General features: G+C 33.2%; 1 protein-coding gene across 1 annotated transcript; it reads right to left on the reverse strand.

The window, feature by feature from the left end:
• Positions 1 to 5,528: 5,528 nt before the first annotated feature.
• Positions 5,529 to 10,725, reverse strand: LOC148629132 (NADH dehydrogenase [ubiquinone] 1 alpha subcomplex subunit 7-like). Its single transcript, XM_088544665.1, has 4 exons — positions 10,568 to 10,725; positions 8,494 to 8,543; positions 7,961 to 8,107; positions 5,529 to 5,663 (listed from the first exon to the last, which is right to left on the reverse strand). The coding sequence occupies exons 1-4, from the start codon at positions 10,649 to 10,651 to the stop codon at positions 5,618 to 5,620; spliced, it is 327 nt and encodes a 108-aa protein (XP_088400791.1). The 5' UTR covers positions 10,652 to 10,725; the 3' UTR covers positions 5,529 to 5,617.
• Between the last annotated feature and the right edge of the window lie 454 nt (positions 10,726 to 11,179).

The raw sequence follows: 11,179 nt of genomic DNA on the forward strand, positions 1-11,179 counted from the left end.
GGTCAATTTTGAAATGATCAGATTACATCCCGATATTGTAAATAGTTTGGCATCAACCATTTAAAAATGATTTGAAGAAAATTTGATCCTATGAGAAAAATGCTAGGGATTATGAAAACAAATTTCGTGATGCCCTAAAAAAAGCAAAACACCCTCGGTAAAACAGAAAGCCAACAAACCTACAAGCAAAAAAGTCAGTAGCACCCCCACCCCAGGAAATCATATTGTGAAATCGTATAAAGTGAATCTTTCCTATTTGGTTTTATATCTCTAATGTTAGATGTATGTTGATATTTCCGAATACATGTACTCGTTTCAGAATTTTATAAGGTATGCTGATAAACATTTTGAGAAATCAAAACCTTGGCAAATCTCCCTCTTTGGGAAAATTTGAGAGCGAAATCTCCCGTTTTTATTATACGACGAAAAAAACTTGCGGTAGTATAATGTTATGGCGCAGTCGACGTCCGCGTCGTCGTGGTCTGGGGACACTTCGTTTCCGTGCGATAACTTTAGTTGTGGTTGACGAATAGTTCTGAAATGTTGATATGATTTTACCAACAACTAAGAAGATTCCTATTTAAGTTAGACTTTGTTGCCCCTGTCGCTTTAGAAAAAGGGACCAAAAAGGGTAAAAATACGTATTTCATGAAAACCCATGTAGATTGTTTTTTTTTTCAATTTTAATTATTCTATTTTTAATGTGTTCTTTATTTAATTCGGCTAAACAAATGTACAGTAGATTTTGTACAGTTTTGGACCGTTTTTCCAGTTCTAGGGGGTCAAATTGGGCAACGCCTTAAACATTTTCGTAACTTTTTTTTTTTTTTTTGGGGGGGGGGGTTCCGATTTCGATTTTTTGTTTTATTTCACTGGATTCTTTATTGGATTCCTCATTAATAATCCTTCCGCATTTTTCAATCAGATTTCGAATATCTCTTGCGGTTTTCGAGTTGTAAGGAGTAAAACAGGCCACGCCAAAATAAATAATTTTTTTTTGTTTTTGGTCCAGTTAGAAAAAAAATCCCAAAAAATATTTTTTGCAATATTTGTACATCTTATTATATATTATAGCTAAAATAATTGTCAATGGGTAATTAGACAATCATGAAATACGTTGATTTTACAATATTTCACTAGCGAATGTGCAAGCGCGTGTCTACACATTTCTTTGATACAAGCACGCTGATCCCGATTTCGCTAGGACATCATTGCATTTGAACAGACAGGGGTGCACGCTAAAAGGGGGGTGGGGGCTTTCTTTTCCTGTTTTCTTTTCAACATTTCTTTCATTATTTTATCAGGTTCGCTAAAATCGTATTTTTTTTTATTCATTACGTCCACAGTCATAATAATTTAATCTAGTATCGTAAGTTTTCAATACTGTTTATTGTTTTTATTGGGTTTTTTTTAATTGACGTTATATATATAACCCATTTGTTAAGCCAAAGAAAAAATTAAATGATAAAACCATAGAGGAGGATGAATAAATAAATATATGAAGAAATCGACTCAACACAAAACACCATTTGCCTTTTTGAAAAATTCGTTCGAATTTCGCATGGTGTACGCGTGAATAAATAATATATACACATTTTAGATGTTGTGACATTTTGGTTAGACACAGACAAAACTCTGCACTTAGATACATGTTAAACCAAGTATAATAAATTTTAGAATATACTATCTGCAGCTTATATACATGTAAAATTCAAAATTTCATAGTTATTAGTTCACTCAATGCCAACGAAAAAAACTTTCGATAAAGACTGGGTAGCACGCAACGTGTAGAAAACGTCGGGAAAAAGACAACGTGACATCACAACATACATGCGTATTTATCTACTATTAGACAATAAAACTCATTATTTTTTTCAGAATAAACATGATATTCTGAATATTTATACAGTCCTTTAAGCGTGAATATACTTTGGTTAAAATACTATTAGTTGTTATATTTTACAACCGTAAGGAAGAATGTAGCCAATGACCAACGTCGAAAAAATTAAGATTTGTGACATGATTAAAATACGGACAAAAAGGCTTTTAACAAAAAGACTGATTGAACATTTTATATATATTTTCATTGGGGTTATGTAATAAATTGTCAATATAGTTAATGAAAGTCCCGATTACAAAAATCTGTTCGCATAACTTTATAAAAAAAAATGCCTAACATTTTGTCTTCAAATCGATTTCATTCTATTTTAACAATGTCCACATCAAAGGGGAGACATTTGTGATATTGTATTACGCTTTGATCTTATCATTACGTCATGAAAAATATGACATCGTCTGCAGCACTGACTGCTCTTTTCAAAAAAGTTTGTTTTATCAAAATATGCCAAGAAACAACTTGGATATATTGGTGAAATTGGAAGCAAGCATTTCTTAATGTTACCCGTCCACATATGAAAACGGACGTTCTTGTGATCGAATAATGGTTTCCCTCCACAATTAACGGCATCTTTCAAAGATTTGTGATTGTAATCCTAAAACAACAACCATTTTCGAACATTTTAATATCTATATTGCCTTTCATAACTCCACATTCTAATAGCAATATTTCGGTTTTCGTAACCAGCAATGGTTCAATCGAATGTGACAACGTACGCAACGTCGAACTATTTCTAATACTCATTAGCAGAAATCGCCCACAGTCATGGCACAAAAGTGAATCAGAAGCATTAACCAGAGAGCTTCTTTTGAATTTCAAGTGAACGTGCTAACGACAACTACGCTTATTTCAAGTGAACGTGCAAACGACAACTACGCTTTGCTTTATATAACATAATTGTGATTAGCTAAATACTCTCCTACATGCTAGATGTAACCTGTGAAGACCTTTTACATGCATGTTAACCGATCGAACATAATAGTTTGTATCTCCTGAAATTGGTTGTGAAAATATTTACAAGTGATTTAGCAAATTCATGGTTTAGCTTGAGCAACTGTAGGTGTCAGTCTTGCATTAATTTTCCAATGGAGTTCTAAAAGTGAAGTGCATATTTTTTAGGATTTAAAAGAAATATGTAATTTTATTCAATTAAATTTTCACTTATGCAGCATTTCTAAGGGCATGTGAAAAATTCATCTCCCGCAAAAAAGTAGGGGAGACCACGAAGATCGAACTATAAATAGTAAATTTCTCTACTTTCACTATCGTTTTTGAACTCATCAAACCAACCTTTTCAAAGGAACATTTTTATATTATGATGTTAACATTTTTTAACAAAATGTTTGTCATCTTATAATGTTATGTTTTCTCTATTTTATAAATCACTGTTCATATCTTTTGACAGTGCATTAGTTTGTAAAGAGACAAAAGAAATCAGGGATATGCAATGCATACTGGTACCTATAGTATATGCATCTATTGGATTAATTAAAGTATATAGTTCAAGAAACAAATATTTTCTTTTAAAATCATATTTTCTTAATTTTTGGGATGCCGCCCTGACACCATTCCGCCGTCAATTTGAGTAAACAAAGCATTGATTATATTCAACCCAGTAGAAAACGGGGTCATTTTACAAGATCATTTGTACAATAATTGTCTCTCATACTCAAACGATGCATTAACTACAAAAAAATAAACAGGCAACGCCATTCATTTTTGTCCATGATTGTGCAAATTTATTACATCGTTATAAATATGGTATCAGACGCACTAGCTACGTAAGAGCGCTCATCAATAGACACTTTGGTGCCATTTTTTTCTGGGCGTGCTCAGTTAGCACTTCCGCGAGGTTCATGCCAAATTTTTGCCATTCACCTCGCTAAAGGACCGAATTCAATAAATGTTATTCTATGAATTTTTTTTAAATTAAATGTAATCAAATGTTATAATGATTACTCTACCAATGGAATCATCAATTTAATCAGTTACTTTCAGAAATAACGTAATCATTAATGTGATTTAATTGTACATCTAGCAAAGCAAGTATAATTTAATTAATTGCAATTAAAGTGATTTGATGCATTTCTGCTATTGATGGAGAAGCCAATATATTTGTTTTGGTCTTTCACACTGTCTGGTTAATTGAATGATTCATTTAAAGGTGAACTTAATATCTACTAGAATTTATATAGCATGTAGGAAGAGTCTGTTGATTAAGTCTACGGTTGAATCAGAACAATTGTGATCAAAATCTAATAGATAGAACCTATAATACGCTCAATTAGAAGCTTTCTGCTCCTTTTTTTTTCAGATTGTTACATGCTCTTGCCGTAATATGGCCTTGGTCACCGAAACGGCATTAAAAAACAATAATCAATCAAGCTTTACCAACGTAATACTAGTATGGATACCACAGGCGCCAAGGACAAGGATTTTGTTATCACAAAAAAAATTTCATTAAATCATTTCGTTTCCATATTTGAGATATTGTGTGTTCTCAGACATGTCTGCTTGCTGTTTATACTATGCCCAGTTTTTCGTCGGTCTCCTTCTTCTCTAGAGAACGAGATTGACGAAAAACTTGACAAAGTATAAACAGCATTAAATAGCAAGAGGCATGTCTGAAAACACAAATCATAACTCAAATATGGAAACATAATTATTGAATAATTTTATGATAAAAATAATCATGGTCCCAAGCGCCTGTTGTCAATATCAAAGACTCCCTCTCTTTAAAATGCGTAACCTCAATAGTAGTCACAAATAATCGCTATATTCAGTATGTTACATATACACATATACATCGTGCCAGTGTATGGCTAGTAGCTAATTCCTGGAACATAGTCCCGAGAACCAGGAAAAGGAAATCGTAGCTCAGTTTTCAAAAGATGTATCCACAACTTCCGGCGTTATAGATCAGCAACCGATCAATCCACCAACGCAAAAAATGAACACCAAACATAAACATACGTGTACATACCATTTAGGGCAAGTCAAACTGAACATGAGTCCTGGGGAAACTAAAAAAGAAGTCCCTCAAATCTGTAGTTCATTTAAGGGCTAGATTTGATTTTTTGCAGAAATACATGTAATAGAATATTATTGAGCTGAATAATTGCAAGAAACAGGTTATAAAAGAGGTATTGAATGATATCAAAGGAATTCCATTTGGACTATATTTTTGGGAAGTGGTTCAGAAACAGTAGTGAAGTTCCAAGAATGAACCAGTAACATAAGGTATATTTGATACTGAAGAATCAAACACCAAAAAATTCATACAGATCTACCAACTTATATTCAAGTAATTGCATGAAAACCAAAGGTCTATGGACAATGACAACATGAACAAAATGACAGCATCATATCATTATACACCAACAAAATTTTTTAATTCCTATAAAAACAGGTCTAACAACACCATACTAACACAGCTGCAAAAATGTTCCAGTCCTATAAAAAGCACAAGAAAGTTTTCATTTATACAAGGTAGTGGTTTTTATGCAATGAGTTTCAGAACTTACATCCCCTATTCGTTGTAATATTGTTTAAAAATAGTATTTATTCCAAAATATCAAGTTTTTTAGATTTATTGTACCACCTATTGTAGTAATCATACATATAACACAGGTAAATCTCATTGATTTAATATTTCAAATATGTAATTATACAGTCCTTGCAGTAAAAAATCAACAACAATTTTCATATCACATGAATAGTTCAAGCTCTTGGCATCGAGGGTGGAACCTTGGATACTGATGGTGATCTGTAATAACAAAATAAAACAGTAATGTGATAATCCTAAGTTTTTAGCCACAAATAAACAACTTGACCAAAAACTATGAAATCTATAAAATTTGAAGAAAATATTCTGACACTGACCAATTCTCTAACTATAAATTAATAACTTAATGCTTCACAGATACATGTAGCATGTATGCAAGAAAGTGAATTAAAACAAGCATTCTGACAGTACTGCTGATGCAATACAGTGTCCCCTTTCAGCCTTTGAACTCATTGCTTATGAGATTTTTTTTATATATGTTAACTACCAATGGATGGTGTTATTTTTTAACAATGAAGAGAAAATAACTCTTGAACAGCAAAAGCAAATTCCATCAAAATCAAACCTGAGCTTCATTTTACAGTAGATAATAACATTTTTGCATTACAGAGAGCTGCATAAAGACATTCTCTTTCTATCACCTGGAAAGTTGAAAAAAACTTCGTTATTATGAATTAAAGGGCAAATAACTCTAGAATGACAGCAGCAATTTGCATCAAAATGATGCAACATAAAATTTTATGTAATTTTCTATGTCAAAGGGCCATAAGTTCCATATAAACCATTTTGCCGCAATAATATTTAAATTTAATTTGTAACTTGTCATGATAAGACTAGCTAACAAATATGAAATCAATTGGATGAGGCATTACAAAGAAAAGTCCGGAAAACATAAATTTCATGAAATTTTCTTTGTCCAAGGGACACAACTTCTGTAAAAATCGTTAAACTGTAAGTCATTCGAACTTAACTTGTAACTTGTCATGACAAGACTATATACCAAATATGAAATCAATTGGATGAGGTATTACAAAAAAAAGTCCGGAAAACCAAGTGTGAATGATGGACTGACAGACTGACTGACGGACGGACAGAGTGCAAACCTAAGTCCCCTTCGGCATTTGCCAAAAGGGGACAATAAAAAGTTCCAAGATCATCAAGACAGTAAAAACATTACACTACAGCCTATTATACCCTTGTTACCCTCTTAATCCCATTTTATTTATCCAAAAACCTAAAAACAATAAAAAGCACACAGCTTTATTACATCAAGAGAACTATTCTGCTACAAAATTGTTTAAATCCTTTAAAACATTTAATATCCCCCACTTAATAAGAGATCGCATTTAATGCAATCACCTTGTCTGTCTGTCCATCTGTTACACTTTTCTGTAACAGATTTATCAGCTTCTATTGGAGAAAATGCTTATTTATATAATAGTTGTTGATAAACTGGTCAATATCGTGATATTTAGACTGCCCACAGGACAGTGGTATTGACTAAGACAGAGATAAAGACTGAGACTTAAAGGAGGTCATTATCGCTGTCTTAGTACCACTGTCCTGTGTGGGCAGTCTAAATATCACGATACTGACAAGTTTATCAACAACTATTAAGCTTATTTCATTGAGGAACCATATCTTTGATTTGTTGTTGTACATAGTTAAACCTAAAGAAGTGTGACATTGTCACAAGCACATCTGATCCCCATCCCCAACTGTGTTTTATGAAAGGGGCGGAACTCTAAATCCCCAAATGGTCATTATCGCGAAATGTTCTGATAATGACTTGTTTTCAGGTCCATTTTTCTTCATGGTATTGACTGATAGAGATTCTACCATGGAATTAAGAATGACACATGACCACCTTTTATCCATTAGAAAATCAGATTTTTCACCAATATGAAATAATGGTAGATATTTTGTATATTATTTTTCCATGATGACTTAACTTGTAATGTGTCTTTCCTTTCCAGGTTCCTCGCACATTTACTTCCTGTTTATCATACAACGTAATTATTTTTTAGGTGATGCATGATGGAAATGTTCTTTACAGATTTCTCAGCTCTACTGGAGGGAATCATGCTTAAATACTTCATATGTTGCTTTTACACAACTTGTATTGTGTCCAAGGTTCCTTGTTCAATTACTTCTTGTTTACTGTACCTTTTGGTAGTTTTTAGGGGATACATAATGGTTGTAGCTTCTATTGGAGGGATGCTCAGATGTTAAACCCCAACAATCAATCAATCAATCTATTAGAGGGAATGTTTAGATATTTGGAATATTATTGTTTTTGCATAATGACTTGTACCCTGTCTCCCTTTTACAGGTATAACAGATATGGTTGAGTGGGATATTCTTAGCACAACATAGCCTACAACATCTTGTTTTGTTGTTTTGCATGTGGACAGAAAGACAGGTATTTATCCAGGAGAGATATCATATTAATATTTGATGTTTACCAAGCATCAATGAAGTCACGAATGCATACATACATTTCCTTGACCTCCCCTGATGTTAAGGATTTTCCTATGAATACTGATTCTGGAGCCTCACAAAACCTCCTCCCATCTCTACTACAATAAGCATTGGCTGATAAACTACTTGATGAACCCTCAGGTAAACTAGGTGGAGGTTGTGTTCTGTAAAACATTAAAAAAATATTATAACATTTCATACTAGCATATCAGCAGTCAATTAAAAGCATCAACAGAACCTTGTTTTGAAATATTAATTGTCGTGGAACATGCGTTTTGGTTTTTAATTTTTTTTTAACAATTAAAACTTAATATTATATGCATTGTAACTAAGTAAAAGTGTAATCTGTGAAATAAACTACTGATGTACAATTTTTGTAGAATGCTTGGTTGGTTTTCATTACTGGGAAAAAAATAGCTTCTCAGACTAAATCAGTCAATTAGCAGTAAGGGAAAAGTTTGATGTTCTACAAGTGCAAATGGAAATATGACTTTTTATAATTAATGTACATGTGTATGTTCATCTTTTAAAAACTGTACTATATCACTACCTTTTTGCCATTTGGTCTGTATACCGTAGTGGTTCCTTATATGCAGGAATCTGAAAGAAAAAAAGATATTCATTTAAATTAAATGCTGTGAATAACTTCAACAAGGTAAAAATATCATGAGCTCAAATAGACTAAATATAATACATGTGTTTTACCATATATGAAATTAAAGAATGTATTGTAAGTGCTTATTTGTGAGCAGGCATAGCAAGTACTACTTCTAAGATAATCCTGCAACAAATAGTGCTCAACTACTGGAGTTTTGTGTGGTAGTAGACTAAGTACATGTATATTTACATATTTCTTACGTTAGATCACCTTCTCCAGTAAAAGAGTGATGAAACTTTAAAAAAAAAAAGCATTTAAAGGTAGAATTTTTAATATAATTTTTCCAAAGCATGGAAAACACATGTTGTAAGATGACATTTGGAGGTGATTAAATGTTAAATTAAACATTAAATTAAATACATGTGTATGAAGTCTGTGTTACAAATTGTAAGACTTAGGGCACCAGAAAGGCTGTTGTGATGAGATGAGAAGCATGTACAAACATTTAATGCTACCAAAGGAAGTGTAAAATGTAAATGCTTGTATTATCAACTGAGTCCAGAAAAAATATTTACATGTATATCTGGTTTGCAATTTCATTCAGAGGCATAAAAATAGCATCAAAGCAACTGTATTTTCATATATTGTTAGGGATTGTTATAACATACCTGTTAACCTAGTCTAACCTAATTGTGGGAGATAGAATTCTGTTTACAGTTTTCAATTACTGTAACATCAGACTTGGTGCTTTTGCCTGTGTAACAGGAGAGCATGATTTGATTCCCAAAATTATACTCCGCCACCGAGGATCAAACCCTAGACTACTCGGTGACAAGCCAGCGACAAACCGATTCGGCTAAAGAATTAATCCTTTAGCCAAGTCAATTAACTGGCTATTTAAATCTCACTACCTACTACAACGCAGGTAGGCTGTCCTGCCACATTTCATCTTAAGAGTCTTCGTACCACGAATGACTCTAACACTAGCTCAATAGCTAACCAAACCCTGTGGGTTTTTTAGTTGGGTGCCAAATGTAACGGGAGAGCATGATTTGACTCCCAAAATTATACTCCACCACCCAGGATCAAACCCTAGACCGCTCAATGACAAGCCAGCAACAAACCGATTCGGCTAAGAATTAATCCTTTAGCCAAGTCAATTAACTGGCTATTTAAATCGCACTACCTACTACAACACAGGTAGACTGTCCTGCCACACCTGCTTTATGATTTTGGTGCATTTAGTGTCTTTTACATGAAAATTTCTGTGCAATTTTACTGTCAGGGAATTGTTTTTTTTTTTTCACCAAGTTAAGGAAGAGGAAGTTGTGTTCGGACACAAAATTCGATCATTTCTTGACATACTAGCATATGGTAACTTGTCATTGGAAATTGTAAATCATGCTATTTGTCAATAGGAACACAGATAATACTAGAGAGACTCGTAGGTCAATCAGCTGTTCCAAGCGTTTTGACGATAAAGTGCTTTCACAACCCACACATTTATTGACATAAACAAAAATGGCAGACAAAAATTGACGAAAACTTGAAAAATCCAATTACGGGAGGTTTTTACAGGAGGAATCCTTGAAACAGGGAAATATATGCACTGGAGACTTTTTTTGCGGGGCAAGAGGAAAAACTACAGGAGACTCCTGCAAAAAACAGGTTAACATCTGTGATTAATAACCAAACGAGTCTCTGGAAACTTCACAAGCTTTGATGATTAAATAAAAATCAAATCATAGGGTCACTGGCCACCGTTATTGTTTTTGTTTAACCTGGTACTGTCACAGCGGTACTTGCCAGGTCCGATAAATGTGTGAGTTAGTGGACTGTATTGCAAAATAATATTTGTAAGAGTTTATATAAAAATATATATTTAAATCACTCTGTAAACAGTGTAATGTTTTTGCCATGTCCGTGTTATGCTCGAAGACTAAAAGGGCGCTTTAATATCAAGAAATAAAATATTACAGTAGTCTTCGTCTATATGTCATTTTTCATCAAAATTTCAAACACCTACCAATCGAAGTCTGTCTCGTATAAGCGCTATCGCGGGTGTTACTTTTCTACCGATTAATGAAACCTTGAAACCTGGGCCTGACATTTTCACATTGAAAACTTCAAAACACTGTAACTGGAACCGTTTCACTGGTTCAAGGTGTTTCGGTAGTGCAGTCCAACAGAAATCCAGTCGATTATATTATTATAACAACTAAAACTGATGTCGGTCAATTTTTCCGTAAAAAAGTAACTTTTTATCTGGGAGTAGAGAGGGCTAGTCAAAATGTGGTGGGGGTGGGGGGTTGGCAAGTTTTTCTATAACTTGAAAAGTGGGTTTAAGTTCTATGCTGCTTGAAGGAGGGGAGGTCATTTGTTTGCACATAGTTATTTTATTTTATTTTTATATTTCTAGGTTTTTTTTGTAGTTCAGTGAATATGGTAATGGACAATGTAACTTAAGCATAAAACAGGTAAAACAAATTTATTTCATCATTACACGTACAGTTTCGAAAAAAGTACACTGTTTACATTAAGTTTAATTAAAAGTAGACCTTTTTACGTTTCTGTACAAATAGAAATCGGGGCAAATTTTAATAGAATGTGTTTACATGGTTTATGCGATTGATAAGAC

Source organism: Perna viridis, chromosome 1 (genome assembly GCF_037379345.1).
Source record: "Perna viridis isolate PV_CMFRI_1.1 ecotype Kerala chromosome 1, ASM3737934v1, whole genome shotgun sequence".
Lineage (NCBI taxonomy): Eukaryota > Metazoa > Mollusca > Bivalvia > Mytilida > Mytilidae > Perna > Perna viridis.

Excerpts from the sequence above, each read along its gene's own strand:
- LOC148629132 (XM_088544665.1), bottom strand. The coding sequence starts at position 10,651 with ATGTCAGGCCCAGGTTTCAAGGTTTCATTAATCGGTAGAAAAGTAACA. Across the intron at positions 8,544-10,567 it reads TACGAGACAGACTTCGATTG|ATTCCTGCATATAAGGAACC; the intron begins GTAGGTGTTTGA and ends TTTTTCTTTCAG. Across the intron at positions 5,664-7,960 it reads TCAGGGGAGGTCAAGGAAAT|ATCACCATCAGTATCCAAGG; the intron begins GTATGTATGCAT and ends TTGTTATTACAG.